Here is a 23,647-nt window from a genome sequence, read left to right as displayed (position 1 = left end):
AAGTATGACCCTTTACTATCAGCAAGGCTGGACATAGCTGTCCCGCTTAGAAATGCAGTTTTGCTTTTTGATTCTTTTTCGTACGGGATTACGTGTTGTAAGCATGTTTTGAGGGGACTGAGTTCAGGTGAAATATCAGGTGTTGATGGTAACATGAATTTTTTGTGCCTGATTTCTCACTTACCTTCATCTCAAAAAGTGTTACCAAAACTTTTGTAGAACAAAGAAATCCTTTGTACCTAATTGTTTGGCCCAAACGTGTTTTGAATAAAAACAGCTTTTCCTTTGCGTCAAACTCCAAATCTAATCTTCTCACATCACCTGCTCTCTCAGGCAACAAGATGAAGCCATCCCAAATGCGTGTTTGATTGTGTGTTGCACGTCATCCAAGTGCTTTGGCTGTCAAGGTTAAGAACCAAGTTTCAAAGAACACCAAAGCTTTTTGATTTAGAGAGGAAACTGCCATTTATTAAGGCCAAGACCTCTCATTCGCTGTAGTAAAGGTGTATTTCATCTGCTGAAGTCAAAGGGCCTCTGTGCTCCTTTGAAAAATGCTCAGCATAGCACATGCTATTAAGATCAATGTGTTGATATTAAAGGCGCCACAAGCTGAATTTTAACATCAAGAAATCATTACGGCATCAGTGTTCAGACCTGACTGTAGTTGCAAGTGGATCCCAAGTCAAAGAGTGGCAGCATTTATTGGGCTGTTTTTCATTATATTATAGATTTTTCATCAATCTATAAAAGTTATAAAAGGAGACAAACGCCGTTAATAATAAATTACATTGCAACAATGCTGCTACCGGCAAAGTCTACTATTTTTTCCAAATTATAAATGTATTTTAGGATATGTAAAATTCCATCACTGATATTTGTATAAATGACTGATTTGAATTCCAAACAAAAAAAGACATAAATCAAGATCTCAGATTGCATTATTATACATAAGAATGGATGTCTAAAGAACAAGGTCATTCTATATTTCCATACTAAGAAATATAGAATAACCTTTTTGGTCTTATGGAAGACCAAAAACCAACAGCATGTTTGTACTTTTTCTTCTTTTTTTTTTTTTTAAAAAATGATTAAGCATAGCTAACATTTTAGGCACTATTTGTGTTTCATTTCTAATTTGTTGAGATTTTTCTAAATGCATATCAATCCATATTTAGGATCTAGCAGCCCAATTGTGCATAAAGAAAAGATAACTTTTATCTTATCTTTTTGCACAATTTTATGTACAATAAAGTACTGAGTCCTAAACTAAACTGTGTTCATTGAGATTAAAGTTGATAAAGAATGAGGACAGATGAGAAATTAAAGCGAAAATATGGATCCTGGGCTTAATGCCGTGGGAGCAGTTTGATTTCACAGTATGGGTCCACAGAGACATTTTTCTATGCTGATGAGAGTGATCTTTTCCAAGATGACAAAACCTCTATCCATGGCGCGCAGTGGGACTGAATTAATGATGAAGGTGAATAATATGCTGTGGCCTTTGCAGTAACCAATTTTCAACCGGTTGAACAGTGTTGCTTCTACTCTGTGTTTCCATGCATGTCAAAGTAGAGTTGCAGAGACTTGGAGAGTTTGTGCTAAACCGACTGAAGCTACTGGTGACACTTAGGGAGACATAAAGTGTCTCCTGGTTTTGTTTGGTCAGAGGAGTAATTTGTTGTAGGTTGTGATCCTGTGAATGCTAATTAAGTATTATAAAGGATGAAATATGACACAACTTAGCTAAGTCATTACATAAATAGAAAAAGCAGATTGTGACATTGCGCTGGTTTTGTATCATGAATCCTTTAATTTCTGAAACAAAATAGATTTATTTTGCAGTGAATAAATAGCATACATAAATACAGTTTCTCAGAGATACACTATTTCTTTGATGCTAAGGATTTTATTTTCAGGAGCAGGATAAAGACAGGCCTCTCTGTTGGACATACAATCAAAGGGTCTGATTGGATAAAAAGGAACAGGAAAAAAAAAAAGACTGCATCTACAAGAAGACAGAAAATAAACACAATCACATAATTACACAAAACATGTGGTCCGGTCCCTTAAAATGGTGCTGCGGTCTCTGGGATGTCAGTAAAATGTACTTCGTTTTAAGATGTACGGCCGCCGAGTCTTAGTGATGTGCCCCACTTGCCTCTTCAATATGTAGGGTGACTTTCGTTTCAGTGGAGCGTCGCTGTTCTCCTCTGAATACTCTAGAGAGTCTTGGAGTAGCTGTGAGGAGTGAAGGGAGACACAGCAGAGGATGAGTGTCACGCAACATGAGGGAGTGTGAGGGGGGCGGGCGGCAGGCAAACATGTTTTGGTACTGACTGCTAATCTGCAGGTGTTGTGTTAACATTTAAAAAAAGAGAAATGCCACAGTGCGAGGAGCCAAAAGTGGAGAGAAAAACGATGACAGCGAGTGAGGAAGAGATGAGGAGGCGAAGTGGGGGAGAGGGGAGATTTAATGAAGTGTGTTTGCTTTAGGGGAGAACACACATACTCCTGTGTGTTCTGGCGATGTGAGTGAGTAAGTGTGTATGTACACAAGTCTGTGTATTTGTTTTGACTGGGCTTTTGGTTGACAGTTACTTCTCAACAAGTAGCTTAGGTAGGAGATTAGGACTTTTGAGAATTTCCTTAGCTATCCATAATTTCCCATATGGAAAAGAAATAGTAAAAACTTATATGTGATTACTTATGAAAGTGGCCACTTTCTCATTACTTTCATACATTGTTTTAGTAAGTATCCAAAACATACAAGTTTCATTATATCATTTTTCAAGGGATCTTATATCTGTTTTCACACTTATATGCTTTTCATACAAGTTTCACACAAGACAGATACAAACTTTATAAGATTTATATATATCTTTTCCATATGGGTATGCAATGTTGTTATTTGAAAAGTAGCCCACACAGCAAAAGAAAGTAAGTTAAAGATGATTGTCTGACCCTCTCCTCCCGGTTCTGCAGTACTCGGCAGATGTGTTGCAAGTTGTACATTTCATCCAGCAGCTGGAGGCTCCCCTCCCTCAGACCCCCATCCTCCTCCTCCCCACTCCACGCCTCCTGGCGCAGGGCGCTCAGCATCTTACAGAGGTTGGCCAGAGACACGCGCCAATAGGGGGCACTCTGCTTATTCTGTTTCATCTGCACAGAGGGCACAAGATACCAGGATGAGACAGTTAAATGGATTGAGTGGTTGGGTTTTTAACACTCAGAGTGCATCACTTAATCAGATTCCTGCTTTGAGCAATATTTTCGTTGGTGTTTTCGTGTATTTTGTGAACTTGGGTGAAGTGAAAACTGTACTGACCACTCAAGAGGCTGATGTTTCAGGTGGTTTAGAAGCTTTTTGGTTTAATGGGGATTGTTTTCTCTCGTGAAACATTTATATTGACAGAAATGATCTGACTGAAAAACGACATTTTCAGGTATTACTCAATCCGCGTCCTCAACACTGTAAGTACAAACTGTGGCCATAATTTTAAAATTCAGCCAAACTGTTGATTCGATACCTCGATCTGACTTAATCATTTTGATATTTGTCATTTCATAGCTTATGTTTGAGCAAACAGAATACAGTCAGTATTGTGAACTACACCTTAGTCTCACTTTTAATGTTGTACATTTTGCATTTGCAGCAGTAAACACTCAGGTAGTTCCTTTAAAAAGGGACTGAGGATTCTGCATGTGAGACTTTTACAATGTAATCTAAGCACCTATTATTTCTTAAAGACACATGCACTCAGAGTGAACAGAGTGAGACTACTGAGTTATAATCTAGTGTCTCTAGAGTGCAGTGAGATGGTAAAGAGCCCCCAGAATCCTCTGTGTGTACTGGCTGTCACGTGCATGTTGCAGTCAAAGATGTCAGTGTCAGGGAGGCTCACTCATCATTTATGACCAGTGGAAGTATCCTCAAATATAAAGACGAAAACTCTTTTTGTTTGCCAGGCAGGAGACGTGGATAAAAGCTTTAGTGGCATCAAATGAACAAGCGTCAGGATCAAACATAGGCAGCTGACATTTGGAAATTGCCCATGCACAAAAGACAAACTAGCTGAGTTAGTGTGGCCATGCAATTGTGCTGTAATGTCATATGAAAGATTGTGGTGCTTCACTGGAAATTTCTACCTTAACGTTAGTCTCCTGGGCTCTTTAGCGTTCACAAACTTGCATTTTATAGAGACGCAAAAGTTCAATCTAAATTCCAGCATCGGAACAACTAACGATACTGAACACAGAGGTCAGTGACTCACTATGCAGAGTAATAAGAAGGTAATTTAGTTGTATTCAGTAGAGAATGAAAAACCACAATGGAGCATTAACCGTGGTATCTAATCAGATGAAAGGAAGGGAGGAGTATATCAGTCAATTTTATTGTCAAATATATAGTGTGTAGATAAAGAGCCACAATTAGGTCTATCTTCCACCATACTGCACTTTCCAGCCTCTTGAGCAGTCTGTCAGTCATGCAGCAAGTTATTATTACAATCATCACCCCTGAGCAACCTCTGAGCATCGGCAGCTATGAATCAAATGGCTGATTTGTCACCGTCATGTCTCCGTGTGAGCATCGCAGTTTTTCATCAGCAAGAACGGTAAAAGATGTGTCGTAACTATACTGCCAGGTCCATCTGAATCCTATTAGGATCGGCCATCCGTCTGTGCATGCCTTTGGTTCCACATTCACTGATTTCATACCTGATCTTTGCATAGCCTCAGGCAGACATCAGATAAATGTGATAAAAAGCTCAAGGTTACAACTGAATTAGAATGCCCAATCTCAGCTCTTATTTTCTCCTCGTTTCAAAGCACTGCAGCAAATGGAAAGGTGATTATTTGTTATTTTTCTGAGCACATTTGAACTGGATACACTTTTAAAAAGAGCAAATTGACTTAAAAAAAACAAAGTAAATGCTCAGGCAGCCTGAGTGGCATAAAAAGCCTCTTGTGGTAAATTATTTATCTCCCACTCAGCATGAGCACAACCGCAAGCTGAGGTTGCCACTGAAGCGTGGATGTAGATTTCATGAAAGAACACCTGGAAAGCCTTTATCGGCGAGGTCAGAGACCGACCCGGCAGGATGAAGCTTTTCTTTCCAGTCTCTGATATCACAGATGTAAAAAGACCAGATACCTTGGAAGTGAAGAGACTGCTGAGTAGTTCCTCTTCTAGCGCTCGCTGCTCCTGGTCAACATCTGTCAGTTACAGAAAAACAGCTTTACAACATTCAGATTTCACACAAATAAAAACACAAAACAAAAGATAAAACATAAACAAAAAACATAAATAAAACATAAACATAAATCAGTATAATTAAAACAAATATACTAGGTCTAATCTAAATGTATACTCAGTCGGTTTCATTTGAACTGATTCCATTAAATTTAATGTTTTACATTCTACTTGTGTGACAACATAAAAAAATTGACATGTTATCCAACTACTTAAAGAAGTCAGTATTTTGGGCATAAATATTTTTGGAGTGTAGTTTAGTTCAGTCCTCAATGAAATGTTATTTAAATTAACAATTAAGTATAGTTTCTCATCATTTACATTTGAATAGTAAAGTGGTGAAGAAACCCAGCCCTCGGTATCTGATGGTGGTCATCTTCATCACTATTGATAACAGAGTCCCCGTGCACCCTGACAGTGACAAAAAGCAACACATAATATCAATAAGAATTCCATGTGCATCTCTCTCTCTCTCCCTATATATATATATATATATATATATATATATATATATATATATATATATATATATATATATATATATATATATATATATATATATATATATATATATATATATATATATATATATCCTTTATTTGGTTATTGATCCAAAAGTAACTATCATCTAGTAACAATCCATTCTCATTTTGAGTATTGGAAATAGTTCAGTGTAAACTGCATTTAATGTAAAATAAATGAAACTAATTAAGTTTCATTTCCCTAACATAAGATCAAACAAAGAATGAGAACAATAGTGTAAGTTACATTAATAGTTACATTAATAGTTTTTTCTGCTGTGCCGTGTTTGGAAGAGGTGAAGTGAAACTGTCATAAAAGCCCATATTCACATGTGACTATGGCCACTTTTAAGCTTTCAACAGGTGACACTATTGATCAGCCTGAGTCCCAGTGCACCCTGACAGTTAAACAAAGCGCAAATTATGCATGGATTTAAAAGAATGGAAGAGGCAATTGATCTTTGAGGGGGAAAGGGGTTTTATAGTAGCCTAAAAGAGCTGTAATCCTTGAGCAAAATTAAGATTTTCACTTATACAGTTATTTTTTTTAATAAACCGAGGTTTAAAAGTTAGCTATGTCATGAAGTCACACGCCATTCTCTGATTTTTCCCGAGAGAACAAATCAGGTTATTTCAGTATTTAATCTAAAGGACCAAACTCAAAACCATCCTGTTTAACCAACTTTGCCATTCAAGGTTTTTCAGAAATATTTGCAGTAATTTTTCCTTCTTTTATGCACATGCAACATTTCAGTATGATGCACCTGTTTTGTGAATAAATCCATAAAGTTCTACATAGAAAACCTGTTGAAAGAACACCAGTGCTTACCTGTACAAAGTGCACCACATGTTAAACAGAGGAGAAGCATACACGCCAACTGTGTCTGCATCTTGATCAGAACAAAAAAATCTGAAAAGAAATACCCCAAAAGAACAAAAAAAGGATCCCACACTGAAGAATTCACCTGAGGAGGAATCTAGTCCATAAGGTTAGGGGCCAGACACAGACAAAGAGAGGCTGGAGACACAATTTAGTGAAGCTGCTGTTTTGTTTTTTCTTGTTCTTCTTCTTCAGATCTATACACGCTTAAGCAGTTTCTGCTGCTGGGATGTGAAGCACAGTGGGCTCCATTCCCTGGGTATATAAGAGCCAAAATGATGTCACAGCATCTGCCCCCCCCCCCCTTACCCCACCCACACAGACACACATCTCCATCCCCACCTTCCCACCCATTACCACATCCCACTCATTCTCCTGTGTCATCAGATGTTTCATCCGACGACACTCCGGCATCATGACGTGAAAGGTTTTTGCGTCAAGGTTTTGAAGATGTGGTTATTTCCCTTCATGAATGCACACAGTCCGAGGTTAGTTTTGCCTCATGTTCCACTGATGGGTACCAGCAGTGATGAGGCAGGATGAACGAATCAGGCTCACTTTTTGCTTCACAGTTTGAACAGTCTTTTCATTTTTTTTCTAATTCACCAGGTTGTTGTCTTGGTTAACAAACAAAACCACTACATGCTAAAGGCTCAAATATTGGTGACGATTACAATTTAATTAACGTGAAGGCACAACTCTGTCCATGTTTCTCTAAAGCAGGTTTTACTTTGTAATAGTTTTTTTTTCTACTATAAATTCCCGCTGACATAAATGTAATCCATAAACCAACAAATAGCTTGAAATTTATTACTGCATTGCATGATCATCACAATCAGTCCACAACCTGCAGATGTTGGGATTTCTGTTTTTGACTTTAATAATAAAAAGCTTTTTCACTGGAGCTTAACCTGGCTTTTACAACTTGTTAAGAGGACCTTGGAAACAATGACTAAGAAAATAATCTTACCACCAGGTCTGTTTGGTAGATTTTTGAAAGCTTTCCATCAAATATCCTCCAACTTTATTTCTCTTTTTAGGATTATATTTTTGCTTAATTCCATAGAAAACACTTTTAAATCAGCATACTTACTCTATGAACTTAAGAGCAAATATAAACTCATGCACTAATTTCTGATTCATTTTGTTAGTGTAGTTTAAATAGAGCTGTTTTCTGGTTTTGTTGCCAGAGATGGGCAGTAACGCGTTACAAGTAACAAGTAACAAGTAACGCGTTACTGTAATCCAATTACTTTTTTCAAGTAACGAGTAAAGTAAGGGATTACTATTGCAAAAACGGGAATTAGATTACCGTTACTTTCCCGTAGGAACGCTGCGTTACTGCGTTACTGCGTTACTAAAACCGTGATTTTTTGCGAGAATGTCTCATGACAGTGACGTGCGAAGTTCGTGGCAACAGCTGTGTGCAGATCAACAATGGATCACATATCGATTGTGGGAGAGAGTATGAGCGTGCAGCGTTTAAAGCGTGGAAGTACTGACCTTACTTTGAGTTTGATCCCATAAAAAGTGACAAAAACATTAGCGTCCATCGTGCGTGGGAAGAAAACTTCTTTTTACAGCAAAAAAACCCCTAAACTTCCAAGTAAGCACCGAGTGCGCTACGACATAATGGGAAATTCACAGAGAAACTCGTGGATTCTTCCACTGACTGCTGCGGCACACCTGCACCAGGGTAAACCTCCACCTACCCCACTCCTGCTTTACAGGTGAAAATAGAGCAACAGGACCGCTGAGTCTTTGATTTTATTTATTTTCTGCTGTGTTTTACTTGCATCTATTTGAAAGACTGAGTGTAAACACACACAAAAAAATATTTTATGTGCTGGAATGTGCAGAAAATAGGTTTAAATATTAAACAAATTTCTTCCAGTCAGAGAATGTTGCATATAATTTAATTTTTGCTTGATGCATAAAGTTAAAAGATTAAAAATAATAAAACAAGTTTTAAAAAGGGACCTTTCCATTTGATAACATTTTGTATGATGGATTATGCAGAAAAAGTAGAATTGGGCTGAAAGATCTATCACTTTATCACCTATTCAGGTTGTAAATCGTGTTTTTAAAAAGTAACTAAGTAACTAGGTAATTAATTACTTTTGAAAATAAGTAATCAGTAAAGTAACAGGATTACTTTTTTGGGGAAGTAATCAGTAATTAGTTACTGATTACTTTTTTCAAGTAACTTGACCAACACTGTTTGTTGCACAAAATTGTAAAGGGGGAGCCATTTGTTGTGACCGGTTGAGCCTGAGGAAAAAACATGAGATGAGGTAAGTGAAGAAGAAGCCTTCTGGGAGCCTAACTCTATTGCAGCTAACCAATGGATGGTCCATGGTCACCTGATCCAGCCCTTACTATAGGCTACATCAAAAGGGAAGTTTTAAGCCTAATTTTAAAAGTGAAGAACCTGTCTGTCTCCCAAACTGGGAACCGATTAAGGTCAAATTAGTTCAATTTAATTTTATTTATATAGCATCAAATCACAACAGTTGCCTCAATGTGGTTTATAGACCCTCTGATAATACAGAGAAAAACTTCTCAATCAGATGTCACACTCTGGTGACAGTGGGAAGGAAAAACTCCCGTTTAACAGGAATAAACCTCTGGCAGAACCCGGCTCAGGGAGGGGCGGCCATCTGCAACAACCGGCTGTAAGTGAGGAGAGGAAGACAGGATGAAGACATGCTGAGAGAGCCAGAGATTAATAATAAATAACGATTAAATTCAAGGAGACAGAAGAGGGACCTGATAGCTGAAAGTTCCACCTCAAATTCTCCTTTAAAGATTTGTATGTGAGGAGAAGAATTTTAACTTCTTTATTTAACAGGGAGCCAGTGAAGAGAGGCCGATGTAGAAAAATAGGATTTCTCTTTCTAGTCCCTGTCAGAATTCTCACTGCAGCCTTCTGATGTAACATTTAACTGCAAATGTGTCTGCAGAAGCAGACACCGACAACCATTAATGGGTTTAACGTGTTTATTGAACAGATAGTAAAGGGTAGGTGAGTGACTTAGAATGCTACAACCTTTATGGGAGTCTCTACTGAAGGAGACAGAGTGCATGCAGGTAAGTCTCTGTAAGTTATTAGAGGTGAGAGAAAATTCTTACTTGTAATTTGCTTGAACAGGGATTTAAGAGGGACTGCTGGCACACAGACACAATACCTTAGGAGTAGTGAGTGGGTTGGTGGAAAGTGGGGAGGCAGGTGAGATGAGGGTGAGTCCTTCTGTCTTCAAAGCTCAGATGATGTCTGTAGAACTCCTTGGTGAAGCATGGATCAGGAAACTTGAACAGAAGAAAGACAGCACAGGCCGAGAGTGGACATAGGGAGGCAAAGCAGAGAGAGAAAGAAAGACAGACCAAGAAGAAAACCCCACATCTGCCCAACCATAACATCTGGATCAAATGAAAACCTTTTCAGGGAGCTTCTGAACGAGCAGATAATAATTATTTACAGGAGTCCAGTCATTGTAGGTAGTCCTATATATACCTGTTACGGCCCTAGCAGGGCCTCCTCCTGAAGGTGCCTGTGTGGGCGTGTCCCACCACCTCTTCTGCCTGAGGTGCCACCTTTCCCTTTTGTGCAGCTGACTCTCGTCAGTAATCAAGGAGATTTAAGCCCAGGGAAAGGTGAGCTCTGGGCCAGAGTGCCAGTAGTGTGGTTGCAGCTAGTGAGCTGTATGTTTGTGTGGTTACAGCTAGTGAGCTGAGTGTTTGGTGTATTTGCAGTTAGTGAGCTGCTCTTTCTTTTTGGCTTACGTTTTACTTTATTGACCAACGCCTGAGTTTTGTTTGTTTTCTTAAATGGTGATAGCGGCTTGTCCGTCTCTTTTAGTTGAGCTACTTTAATAAAACTCTTTAATTTAACCCTCATACCTTCTTGTCTCCTTTTTCTGACCCGGACACTTTTCGTTACTTCCCCCTCACCGCCTAGACCCCTCAGGGGAACGTAACAATACCTTTAATATGCACACTGAAGGATATATGAAAGAATAAGTGAATATATCAAAGATTCCTTGCAGTGTTATTGGAGCCCAAGGTAGTACCATCAAGGCTTACATGTCTATTAGGCACATCTGAAGGTTCAGTAATTGATTTGTATCTCCTGCCTTCATGAGAAACTGAGTTTTATCAACATAGCAATGAAAGTTTTTGCAGTTATTTCTACTGACATTGTCTAAGGGAAGCATGTGCTGTCAATAGTATTGATCCCAGCCCAGAACCCAGAAGAATTTTCCCCTAATGGTTAATTTTATTTGTAAAGAAATTCATGAAGTCATTAGCAGTTAAGGTCAAAGGAATACTTGGGTCAGCAGAGCTCTGACTCTTTGCCTGGCTGCTCTGCTGAACAGAAACTGTTTTCCTCTATCAGATGTCTAATCATTGAGGGCTTTTTAAAGAGTAGCAAAGTATTTTTTCCAGATCAGAAGAAGGTCTTCTAATTTAGTGAAATGCCATTTCCTCCCTAGTTTAAAAGTTGCCTGCTTTAAGACAGGTGTGACTTATACAAAGCTGTACGTTTCTCTGCTTTGTTGAGTCATAGTTGGGCTGTTACATAGGTAACAAGATAATCTGTCTCTGAAGGAGTAAGATTCAGGTAGCTGCTCGCATCATGAGTCAGTACATGGTATTATTGAAGATAACAGTGCAAGGATCATGTCTTTAAACTTTGTTACAGCACTTTCAGAGAGACCTCCACTGTAATGAAATGTATTCCCATTATTGTAAATTTAAATTTAAAAAATGGTCAGACAAGACATGTTTTCAGGGAATACTGTTAAATACTCAGTTTCTATGATGTACCATATGTCAGGACAAGATTCAGAGTGTTTTTAAAATGACGAGTCAGTTCATTTACATTCTGAAAGAAGCTAATTGTGTTTAAATCACATACAGTGTGGAGGCTGTTGCTCTCAGCATTTACACTAATGTTAAAATCACTTTCAACGATGAGTTTAAGTAATGCTCAGTCAGTTGTTTTAGCTGTGTGTTTTTGTGGCTACCCTATTTAGTAATTAACCCCCAAAAACAATTAAATAATTTCAATATGTGTTAGGACAGCTTGAAAAACCACGTGCTCTTTGAGAGATTTACAGCGTCAAACACTCTTAGACTTTTTTTTTTTTAACAGGCTGTTTCATCTCAATGTAACATTTGTTGATCCAGAAAGGAAGACCATTTATCAAAACCCAACATGTTACATTTTCCTGGGTTGTAATGTAAACATGTTGTAACATTACATTACAGCTTTTTTTTTATGTCGTCAGCAGGGTGGATACATGAAAAGAAATGCTGTTATTCTGTGCCTTATCTGCTCTATATTTTATATTATAGTTCCGCTAATATTTCAACATAATCTACAATGTTCTCTAATTGTTACGTTATTTCGTATTTCTGCAGAGCTGAGTATCCTTTTGAAGAAAGTGTTTCGTTTAGTCGTTCAGGTTGTTCCTGCAGGTGGAAGGGGGCAGAGTTTCACCATTAAATCTCGTTTGGCTGTAGGAAACACCTCCCTCCGCTTTTCGGATGGGGCGGATAGAGTTGCACCCGGGACACCCGTCAACTTTTCTGAAACATTCCGATAAGTGTCCGACGTCCTACCATGCCTGGACTGTAACTCACTTTGGATCGCCGGTCTGTTTTCTTGTGCTCCTGAGTCATGGCTCCATTTGGAAAAAACTTCCTTAAAGCCCGAATGAAAAACAGGTAACTTGATCAGATGAGTATGAGCTTTCTTTAAACCTGTTGAGTGTGTTTTCCCCCAACTTCGAGCATTAAAAAAAGACGTTACAATGAAATGCGTGAGGGAGACGATTTACGCTCAACTCGGCGCGCATCGAACTACGAATGAGCAGCACAAAATAAAACGCAGTTAAGTTGTTAATTTAGTTCTGCATATCATCTTTTTGACTATTATTATTGTTTTAAAAAATGATGTCTCCCCGGTCCAGTTAGAAAAACTGACAAACCTCCATACTGAATTCCAAGGAAATAATATACACTTCCGTGGAATATGAGATTTTGAGCGTCCTTTTTTTCATCAAGGTTATTACTATCTTAAACCAATTCATTCTTAATTTCCTTAATACTATTTGGGGAGTAATATATATTAATTTTACTAATTAAAAGCCAGTTTTGGCGAACCTGTCCGTGTGTGCACATGTTAAGATTTTTCATGTTACATTTTTAATGTAACTATGCATGAACGATTTTATCAGTGTGCCAATGAGTGATGTGCCTTTTAGTGGTGGTCTTTGTTTGTTTACAACACTGCAGGCCTACTGTACATTAGCTTGTAAACGTTTGGACTTTCTTCTGCTATTATAAAAAAACGCACACACATATGTACACGTACAAAGTAGTAGAGATCATGTAATCTGTATTACCATCATTTGCTTTTTGCAATTTCCCTAAGAGTGTAGCTTGGCCTTTTGATGTGCTTCTCTCTGCAGCTGGGGTCCAGCTACAGTTCTGTAAAGGCAAGGAGGAAAGTAGAGTTACTGAGCCACAAGCTGTCGTCTGTTATTGGTGTAGACATTCTGCTTCTTTTGTTGACTACAGACTTTTGTTGTGCAGAGCTGGTAAACAGAGTTCTCTTTCTGAGTATCTAGGTCATGATTGAATCCCTTGCTGCCAAGATCAAGACAAGGAAAGTTAAAGGGTTTTAATTAGCTTTACTCATTAAGGGTCTCAATTAACACCAAACACAGCAACAACGCTGAGAGGTATGGTAGTGTACAGTGCTAAATTACAACACTTTGACAGAGGCACCATCAGCAGAATTGATGCATTTTCACATCACACAGAGCTGAGATGAATTATCTTTGATAACTTCAAACAGTCTGACTGAAGTTGTCTCCAGTGGCTGTCTTATTTTTTTTTTCTTGCATAGTAATTATCATCGAGGCACCTATAATTATCTCAAGTGTTTAGATCTTTAGACATGTCAAAAGCTTCACTTCGGAGACACCTGAGGCTGGCTCCTACTCGAGGTGAAACTTTGAGCTGGATGTTGACAACATGTGCAGTCGGAGCAAGCCGAAGCATCAAAATATTCACAAAATAAGAAAACGTTAATGTTGATTTGGTAAATGTAAAAAATATTGGAATATTCCATACTAAAATCAGGGAGTCTGATCCTTCAAACAACAGGAAATACAAGCCTCAGAATTATGTGACCAAAGCAATGTAGTGACCACTTGCACTAAGCCACCACTATAGCATTGTTAATTAGTTTTTAACATTGCTAGATTAATACAAATTTGCAGGCTGCTGAAAGCAATAAAAAAAAGACAGTTTGTGTTTAAAAAGGACAGGGGAAGTCATTTCTTTTAATGAGAAAGGGTTGTTATGGTGATTTAGATACTTCCTGTGGGCAAAAGATAATAGGGGTGGGCGATTTCACATAGGAAAGGAACAAACAGGGTGTGTTGTGTCTCTGCTCACAGATGCTTATCAGGGAAGGAGTCTTCCCAGAGATCAACATATCCAGATAAAAAAGTCACATTATTTCCTCAGCAATCCCTCATTCTTATCCTCAGATAAGAACAAGAGGAAACGTCTCCTGTCCAGCATCCAATAGTTTCTCTTCTGCATTCTCTGTGTTAAAGCCAAGCCAGACAGACACTTTGTAGATACTTTAGACTAGTATGATTTATTTGTTTTTTTGTCTTGGATTTCTATATCTTACCTTTTTTAGTAAACCCCTATTGTTTTATATACACCAGTCAAACCTATAATTTGTTAGATAAACTACAAGTGTTGGTCTCGAAGAAAGAGAAACTTTGATTAGTGTAGGAAATGCAAATGCAAGCTTCTTATTGTCCCCTTTCACTTGTCTGATATTATTGACATTTATGTTTTTGAAGAAAAAAAAAGTGCAGAGGTCATGAGTCTGCAGTGCATTGTGTCATATCCTGCAGCGCACATTCAGTTTCCTTTTAAAGGAAATACAGCTGAAAAATGTCTTCACTTCATCTCTAGTTGATCCAGTCAGCCACAACTTTTTATCAGAACTTGTTCTTCCAGTCAGCATTAGTTTAGTCATAAAATCAGGATGAGTAAGTAAGAAATGTTGGATTGCACATAGGCCTTTTTTTCTGGTTTTAACTTGAGGTTAGCATTTGTGATTTGAGGATTTATGTTTACTTATTTGATTGTACTTAGCTTGGCTTAACTGAACAGATCAAGATGCCAGTAAAATTCATGACTTTTCCATCAACCTCGTGTTAAGTGCTAATTATGAGGTATTACAGCTATGAAAACCACAAACAAAATGAAGGCGTTAGCATAAATCACACAGATTTTAATTTTGAATTGGTTGATGCTGCATAGAAGGTGAATTAATCTATCTGGGGTAAGTTTGATCGTTTCACTCAGGACTGTTTTGAGCTGTAAAAGCAAACCTGTGATCTTATCAGCAGCAAATATAATCAAATCCAAATATACTCACGATTCCATAGTGAGACGTGTTGACAGCAGAGGCTAAAGGACATGTTTGCCTATCTGCTATCAAAGCTTTGTTTCTGTTGAGCATATTTGCATCTCTTTTTCGTCATTGATCTGCCAAAACATGTCGGGACACTTTAGAGCTATAACTCTGTCATTTGCTATGACTTGCTCAAACCACCAGCATACAGGCCTCTGTGGTAACTTGTACCTTGCAAACTTATCACACAAGTGGGAACTGTTAATTCCTTCCAGGTTGTCATTATGAGCATTACAATATGCTACCGCAATGCAGCCGTAACGTAATCATCCAACACAGAAGCTGGTACGGAAATTCCTATAATTTAAGGTTAAACTGAACTTAGACGTGTGGGTAGTTTCCTCCCGCACGTCCCAGTTCTAACTGGATATCTCTGCCTCTAAGTTCAAGGTGAGGTCAAGTGGGTCTGCTCAGGTTTCTCGGGTTCATTCAAGTGTGAATTTAAAGTCGAACCTGTACTGTGCCAGTTGCCGTGCAACATCCGTCTTCACCCATAAGGGCTTTATATTTTAGTTTTTCTTGAAAGTATGTGTCATCTGAAGCTGTAATTCAACATTAGCTTTGAGTTCATTACACTATCAGTGTCAGCTTTGTCATTTACCACCCAGCAGTGTGACCTATGAAGGCACCCTCATTTGCTGCGTCTGGAACTGCTGTGTAATCCCAAGCTATGAATATCAAATCTTAAAAAACACCGCAAAGTTCTGGTTAACCACATTTCAGCCAGTACAGTAAGTCAAAGTGGTGATGTCTGTGAGGCTAAGCCAGCACAATTCAAGTTGCCATTAATGGAGTCATATTCCTGCAGTATTCTTTCCAAAATAAACACAGCAGAAGAATCATTGTTCTATGAGGTAGAGCTTTAAAGAAAAAATATGCTATCGTTTAGGCTGAGGGGCTAGTGTACAGCCGTCTTTAATACCCTTTAGTACCCTGATAAAAATTGCTGTTTTCCTCAATAAGAAGCAATGTAAAAAGCCATAAAAGTACAAGTTAGGTACTGTTTACAAGGTTGTGTCAGTGACAGAAAACTTCCAGGAATTGCTGGGAGTTTATGTGGATTTTGATGTACTAGCAGTTGACTCACAACCCTGAGGCTTACAGGGGCCTTAAATGTAAGTGATAATGCTGTTAGCTGCAGAAATGCAAAGCAGGATACCAAGAGCTTTCAATAAGTTCTGCCACAGCAGGACACAGACTTCACATCTACTAACTGCTGGGAATCATTGAGGCTTTGCCATTTTGGCTGCATTGCATAAGCTACAGTGTTTAGACATTCTCCAAGTCAATTCACACTGGCATTAGTTGCAGCATGTGTATCTGGACCTTAACAATCAAAGAACTCTAACAATAAATATTCCTTTAACTAATTTGGAAACTAAATTAGACTCATAAAAGTCATTCTCATGAATAAATGAAATATTTATTTCTTTTTCGTCCAAATAAATCATTTGCTTTCAGTTCCAATGTGTTCCAGTGATAACGCATAATAGAAACTGTTAGCTCTTTCTTCACAGTAGAATGAAAATTAAAAGTAACCATAGTGAGCAACATGGAATCTCTTTTCCTCCCTTCCTCCTACAGTGCATAAAACTATAGTGGCAGGATGTTGCCTGAGTGCTGGTGATTGTGGCCTGAGACAAATACAGGTGTTTCCCTGCCTAACTGTACTGTCTTCCTGCACAGCTGTGGCCTTGGGTCACCCTTTCTGAAATAGCCAGTGTATGTACAGCATGTTTATTCGCCTGCAAGATTAGAAATGAGGACAGTGTGTGACAGGTTCAGGTTTATTGGAAACATCTGCATTGTGTATTTACAGATGTGTAGTATAGCTATGCTGCACTGAACATGTAATTATGATTTTGTTCCCTTTTCCTTTACCTTTCTTCTTTCGTGCCCTTGCACTTCTTGCCTCAGCCATTCTTTCATCCTTGCAATACAGTATAACAGTGGCTCACAAAATATTTTTTGGCCCCATATAATGAAATTGCTCTGATTTTTGGATTCCTCATCACATGCTGAGAAGGTGGGAGAGGTTTTGACCCATTAATGCACATGTGAAAGTAACCTTTAAGTATTGTTTTATCAATAATAAATAAAATATGCATAATTGGTCAGGTTTACCACTCGTAATTCATCCAAATGAATTTGTTTTGTACATAGCATTTTAATTTAAGCTGACAACGACACTATGTTTAATAAAAGTAATGGGTTAAAAAGTGAAATAATGTATTGTATTATATTATAATAAGACTTTTTCAAACACACCACAAACTTGCCACAGTTGATGCCATGGTTCATGCCCTAACACATATTGACTGCTCTATGATGTTGAGCTGTTGTGTCAGATAAGCTCATTTTTTAAGCATGTGGCCACTATGTACGGTGTACTGGGTACACCGCCTGTTTTCTTTCCTGTGCAGCAGTAGCACTGGGGCTGTGTTGTATTGGGTGAAGTTGGAAATTCCATGGTCAAAGCAACAAGGGTTGTTGTCTATTAAATGCTTGAGGCATGTTGGAATTGTTTGGCCTACACATAGCTCAGGTATTTGCTTTGCTCCGGTTTTCTCCAAGAGTCTCAATAACCATTAACCAACCTATGAATTGCATTCCTGAGACCTTATTCGCCAGATGTTTACACTATGCTCCAGTTGGGTGTTCATGTGTTATGTGGGAACCAATACATTGTGGTATCAGTCTGTCAAATCTACAAACTGAGAGATAAGCCTCTTTCTCCCTTTGAATAATATACACAATGTCTTAGACATGCAGGTTGGGGTATCCTATCTTAATAGGATGTGGCTTGTTTTTTGTTTTTTTTGGTTTGGTTGGTTGGTTTTTTTTGCTTCCTCCCGCATTGGTGACGTAAATTAGCATAAGTTGCATTCGGCCAAGGTTATCAGAACAAATAAAGGCAAAGCAGGTACATGATGTAGGGTTTAGATGTGAAGACGTTGCTGCATACCAACCTGAGGAACAACACTGAACTTTGATAGCTGGGCTAAACAAAGGACTTGATTTTAATCCCAAAGTCTGTTTTAATACATTGTAAATATAGATAAGACTTCAGATTTATCTAGATAGTAAAGTGAAATATAATTTTAAAAGGCTTAGATGAAAATCCCACTTCCAGACAAGTGTGTTGGCCCATTCCTTTTACCCATCAGTGTCACTATATCAAATTTCCTGACAAGCTACAGCCAGATTTCCTTGTTGATGTTTTCTGCTTTTGTTATTTAAGGCTAATTTTTTCAACCTTTTTTTATTCGTAGATGTGATATTATCCAGGATTAGAAGAATGTTTTTCTCTATTACTGTGAACTGACTAAAGAAGTATTGTCTTTTGGGTTGAAAAACCACAGACCAACATTCCTTTAACCCACAAAAATCAGTCTGCAGTTAAACCATCAAAGGAGGAGTTCTACTTTTTTGTGTCTGTGATTTTTATGTGGATAATCTTTCTCTGGGTTTCTTTGCGATTAAACTGTCTGCAATTATAGGAGTATTATGTGTCACTTATTTTTCCCTGAAGACTAGAATTTAACTTTAAATAATTCACCAAGACAGAAACTTGGCAGTCAGAGATTCCCTAATGAAACACATGAATCGCAGAATGTTCCTAACATGTTATCTTTCATATAAATAATAGAGTGATACATCATTCTTTATCCTGAAATCAGATTTAAATGTCTGGTGATGTTATCTTCTTATTTGTGGCCGTCTGCATTGCCGGTGCCTATCATTTAATGACTGGATATTAGGTCCTGAATATTACCGGTGGTTCATTAAGGATGTAAAAAATGAATATCTTCGGCCCATCAGAGGTCAATTTTTGAACAGGTTTTACGATCCATGCAAAAACTTAATGAGGGCCTTGAGGTTAAATAGCTCAGAACCGAACCATTAAGTGATCATCTCTGATGAGTAAGACGATGAGAAACAGTAATAGAATCAAGCCAGGAAGCACAAAATGACTGAATGTAGTTTTCTGCTCATTGACCTAATGGAAAGCCATCAAATAAGGATGCATTCATAAAAACATACTACTTAGAATAGGAAAACAACTTTTAAAGTATTATAGAGAGAGAGACTTATTTTACTTCAGATGGCAAGTATGTTGAAATATGGCTGTCTAAATTTCCTTTTGGGATTATTTATCTAACTACATTTTTTTTAACCCTTTTGTTGAACTGCTGTCTAGAAAGGAGCATTTCTAATCCCCAAATGCACGTGTCTAGAATTGAATTTGTGAACATAACTACTACTATCACTAAAAATGTATTCCAATTCAATTTATAAAGCACCAAAACACAACACCAAGTTAAAGACTTACAATAATACAGAGAAAACAGAGAAAACTTCAAAAATCAGATGTCGCACTTTAGTGACTGTGGGAAGGAAAAACTCCATATTTACAGGAAGAAACCTGCGGCAGAACCAGGCTCAGTGGGGGCCAGCCATCTGCCCCAACTGGTTGGAGGTGAGGGGAAGGAAACACGACCAGCAATCCAAACCCGCCTTAATGCAATGAAACATGAAGGGTTATATTTTAATGTCACAGAGTGTAAACATTGTAGAGCATTAACTTAAGAAAGCATTTCCAAGTTTTCATGCATAGCCAAAGTTGTAACTTTTGTTTTTTTGTCTTCTGCATAGGACAAAAGATGCAGAGCCTGTGGTAGGAAAGGAGATCCAAGTTACTGTCTGCAATGAAGAGAAGGTTGTCTGTGGAGTAACAAAGCATACGACATGTGCAGATATGATTCAGGCATTGCTGGATGATCACAAGTCAGTCCCAGAGAGCAAGCGGCTACTGGATGGAGAACCCAAAGACTTCTGTCTCGTTGAACGGTGGAAGGGTTTCGAGAGAGCTTTGCCACCTCTTACCAGAATACTGAGACTCTGGTATGCTTGGGGTGATCAGAGGCCCTTCATACAGTTTATTCTAGTTAAAACCAGTGATTTCGTGCCTCAGCCTGCTAAGAAAGGTGGAAAGTGCAAAGGGGCCAAGCTGAAGCGATGTGAGCACGGTCGTGCTCAGTATTCCCAGTCTCTGCCAGCGGAAAAACAAAAGCGCATGGTAAAAAAAGCTTTCCGAAAGCTGGAGAAACTTCATATGGAGAGCAAAAGCTCCCTAGGTGCAGAGGAGATCGACCAGATGGTGCAACTTATTCTCAACCAGGACCACACAATTAGAGAGCAGATCCAGCGGATAAGGGAGCTAGATTCAGAGATTGAGCGGATTGAGCTGCAAGTCCAGCAAGAAACCAAGTCGGAGACTTCCTTGGCTCAGGCCTGCAGTCCAAATTCCGAGGCACACATTGAGGAGCAGCTGCAAGAATACTTGTACACCAGCGATGGGGTTGTACAGCTGGACATGGAGGTTCAGAGGCACCAGGAACTCATCCTCCAGTTGTCCCATGAAATTGACGCTGAGCTTAGGAAGGCCAGCCTCGCTCTGGCTCAAGATGAAGACCAGGAAGGAATGGCCACTGGTTCCTGGATCCCCGCTGACACAGACGAAGCATTTTATACTGCTGAAATTGAGAGGCTGCAGGGCGAACTGAATCACAGCCTCTTCACCGGTGTTTCCATTCACAACCAAGCTGCTGAAATAGACAAGCAGATAAAGTACTTTGACAATACACTGGTTTCTAAGGATCAAGAGTGCTGGCAGCTAGCCGCCCAGCTGAGCTCATTGCAAATCACGGACAGCACAGAGGAGGAGCAGCCCATAACAGTCCAAGGGAAAAGTGAGACCCAGTGCGGCATTTCTCAGACAGTGAAACTCAAACACACCCTGTCCCCTCTAGACATTACAGACACAGACTCAGACACTGGGATTAGCTCCACACACAGTCAGGACTCTCTGTCACCGTGTCTCGATTTCCCTCCCCCGCTGGACACAGACGTTTGAAGAACCCGGTTCACTCAGCAATGTGTTCTTCTTCAGTCACCAGCTGCAGTTTTTTACTCCTCACATGTGCTCTTTGTTTCATGCTCTGTGCTTGCAAAATTAGCAAAAAGACACATTTTCTGCAATTTTTAGTGTCTCCGGAACTTTGTTGCATCGTCATCACACCATGCCAAAAAGAAGAATGTAAGAAATGTCAACTTGGGTTCCAACAAATTAATACAAGAGTACTGTGGTTGATTCTTAAACGTGTTCACAGAAAATTGGTCAAAAATGTTTTTGCAAAGAGTTTGCAAGATGCAAAACATATCCTTGTTTAATATGAATAATTTTCTCAGGTATCAAAGTAACAGATGGTTAGGTATCAGTGTAACATGAAATAATACATGCAAGACACTAACTGAGGCTGTGCGTGCGCTACTTATAATCCTACATTATTGATAGAAGGTTTTCCCATTTTTAATTGCCAACAGAGATGCAAAGACCAATTTTTAGATGTTTAGATTTGTCACTTTAGATGATAGTAAATAAGCTTTTTGCTTTTTGTAAAGTCCTCAAGCTATTTATTAAGTTGCACTTCTTACACACTTAAGGCTATTAACAATGTTTTATATTAAAACAAAAAGATAATAGTTTTGATGTAGTATTTGTAAAAGAAAAATATACTTTAAACACTGTTCTTGACTATTCTGTAAATACAAACCTAGTTCGCCCGATTTCAAATGGTAATTGCCCCTTCTTGATATATCATTATTTAACTGTGATTAGATGACATCTTTCTGTCTAGAAAGGGCTACAAAGTCATTTCTAAGGCTTTCATGATTCAACACTAAGAAAGAGAATAGATAAAAATGGCATCCATTGCAGAGTTCCAAGGTGAAAATCACTGCTGACCAAAAAGAACACAAAACCTTGTGTCACATCTACCAAAAACAACTTGATTCCCGAATATTCTGTGGATTGATTAGACAAAAGCAGAACTTTCTGAAAGGTTTGCATCCTGTTACACCTGACGTAAAAGGTAGCACAGCATTTCATAAGGAAAACATCATACCAACAGTCAAACGCAGTGGTGGTAGTGTGATGGTCTAGGGCTGCTTTCCTGCATCAAGGCTTTGGCAACTCTCTACCGAACAGACTCTATCCTGGCAGACGGCATCACCTGGAACTCAAGTGCACTGAGGTTATGCAGCAGGACAATGATCCAAAGTACGCCACTGAATGGCTTAAATACACACAAAGAGCAATGAGCTCACAAGGAGTCCAAACTGAAATCTAATTGAGATGTTTTGGCATAACATCTCAATTAGTTCATGCTCAAAAATATTCCAGTGGGGCTTAATTAAAACAATTCTGCAAAGAAGAGTAGAACAAAGTTCCTCCACAGTGATGTAAAGGACTCATTGCCAGTTATTGCTAATGTGTAATTGCAGTCCATGCTGCTAAGATTGGCACAACCTGTTATTGGGTTTAGGGGTTTCGTTTTTGACACAAGACCTTGTTGCATTTAGTTATTTTACCTTAATAGATAAAATCATCATTTAAAAAGTGCATTTTGTATTTACCCGGGTTATCTTTGTCTAATGTTTAAAACAGTGTGACAAATATGCAGAAATATAAGATATCAGGAAGGAGGCAAATACTTTTTCGCAGCACCTTATGCTTCTGCAAGTAATATAAGTAATTACTGAGAAAGGCACAATTGTAAAAGAAAAGCTTATTTATTTACTGTAGTTACCAAACTACCAGTTACCAGAATTTTGGGACATTGTGTAAAATTCAAGTAAAAATAAAATGCAATGGGTTCATGAGATCTGCAAATCTTGTAAACCCATTTTGCTCGTAAACATTTCAAACATTTTAATATTTCATGAAAATATTATCTCATTTTGGATTTGGTGACAGCAGCATGTCTCAGAAAAGTTGGTGAAGGGCAAACGAAATTCAAGTTACAACAATTTCTGGTACATAAATAGCTGGTGGGACATTTTTCAGATAATTTGGCAACAGGTCAGTAAAATGACACAGTCTGAAAACATGGGAAGCCAAAAATATGACAAAGAAGACAAAGAATCTTATATCAAATAAGAATGGGAAAACATTCCTCTCCCACGAGTCCAGCAACCGTTCTCCTGAGTTCCCACATGTTTACAGACTTAGGGGAAGCTACACAGCATAAACGTGGCTCTCTTCCAACTTTTTTGTCATGCAGAGATGTGTTGCTGCAGTCAATTTCAAAATGAGCTAATATCTTTTTCTTAAAATGCCACATTTTTCTCAGTTTAAGCATTGAACGTGTATCCTCTTGTTAATTAAATATGGGTTTATGAGATTTGCTTATCACTGCATTGTTTTTGTTTGCAATTTTCACAACGTTCCAGCTTATTTGGAAATGGGTTTGTATTTTTCAGATGTAATTTTGTGACAAATCACTATTCGCTACCTGCCTAATCAAACACTATTTTCACTATCCACCAAATTCAATTCACACGCCCTGTGTTTTAACCACTTAAAACGTAAGCTATTATAAAGAATAATGTACATCTTGACTTTCATAATAAAAGCTAAT

The 23,647-nt window shown here is 38.4% G+C and overlaps 2 protein-coding genes across 2 annotated transcripts; one reads left to right on the top strand and one right to left on the bottom strand.

Annotated features, from left to right (window-relative positions):
• Positions 1 to 1,807: 1,807 nt before the first annotated feature.
• Positions 1,808 to 6,868, bottom strand: nts (neurotensin). Its single transcript, XM_085411133.1, has 4 exons — positions 6,602 to 6,868; positions 5,153 to 5,214; positions 2,962 to 3,159; positions 1,808 to 2,238 (listed from the first exon to the last, which is right to left on the bottom strand). Exons 1-4 carry the CDS (start codon positions 6,660 to 6,662, stop codon positions 2,095 to 2,097), a joined length of 465 nt encoding a protein of 154 aa, XP_085267259.1. The 5' UTR covers positions 6,663 to 6,868; the 3' UTR covers positions 1,808 to 2,094.
• A 5,372-nt stretch (positions 6,869 to 12,240) lies between these two features.
• Positions 12,241 to 23,181, top strand: rassf9 (Ras association domain family member 9). The gene is made up of 2 exons (XM_085412955.1): positions 12,241 to 12,382; positions 19,821 to 23,181. Exons 1-2 carry the CDS (start codon positions 12,336 to 12,338, stop codon positions 21,079 to 21,081), a joined length of 1,308 nt encoding a protein of 435 aa, XP_085269081.1. The 5' UTR covers positions 12,241 to 12,335; the 3' UTR covers positions 21,082 to 23,181.
• Positions 23,182 to 23,647: the final 466 nt, after the last annotated feature.

The sequence above is a fragment of the Rhamphochromis longiceps genome, linkage group LG7 (genome assembly GCF_057381845.1).
Source record: "Rhamphochromis longiceps isolate RC_006_pf linkage group LG7, R_longiceps_female_GT1.1, whole genome shotgun sequence".
NCBI classification, from domain to species: Eukaryota; Metazoa; Chordata; class Actinopteri; order Cichliformes; family Cichlidae; genus Rhamphochromis; species Rhamphochromis longiceps.
Note: the sequence above shows the minus strand (reverse complement) of the source record. Positions and strands in the feature narration are given on the sequence as shown.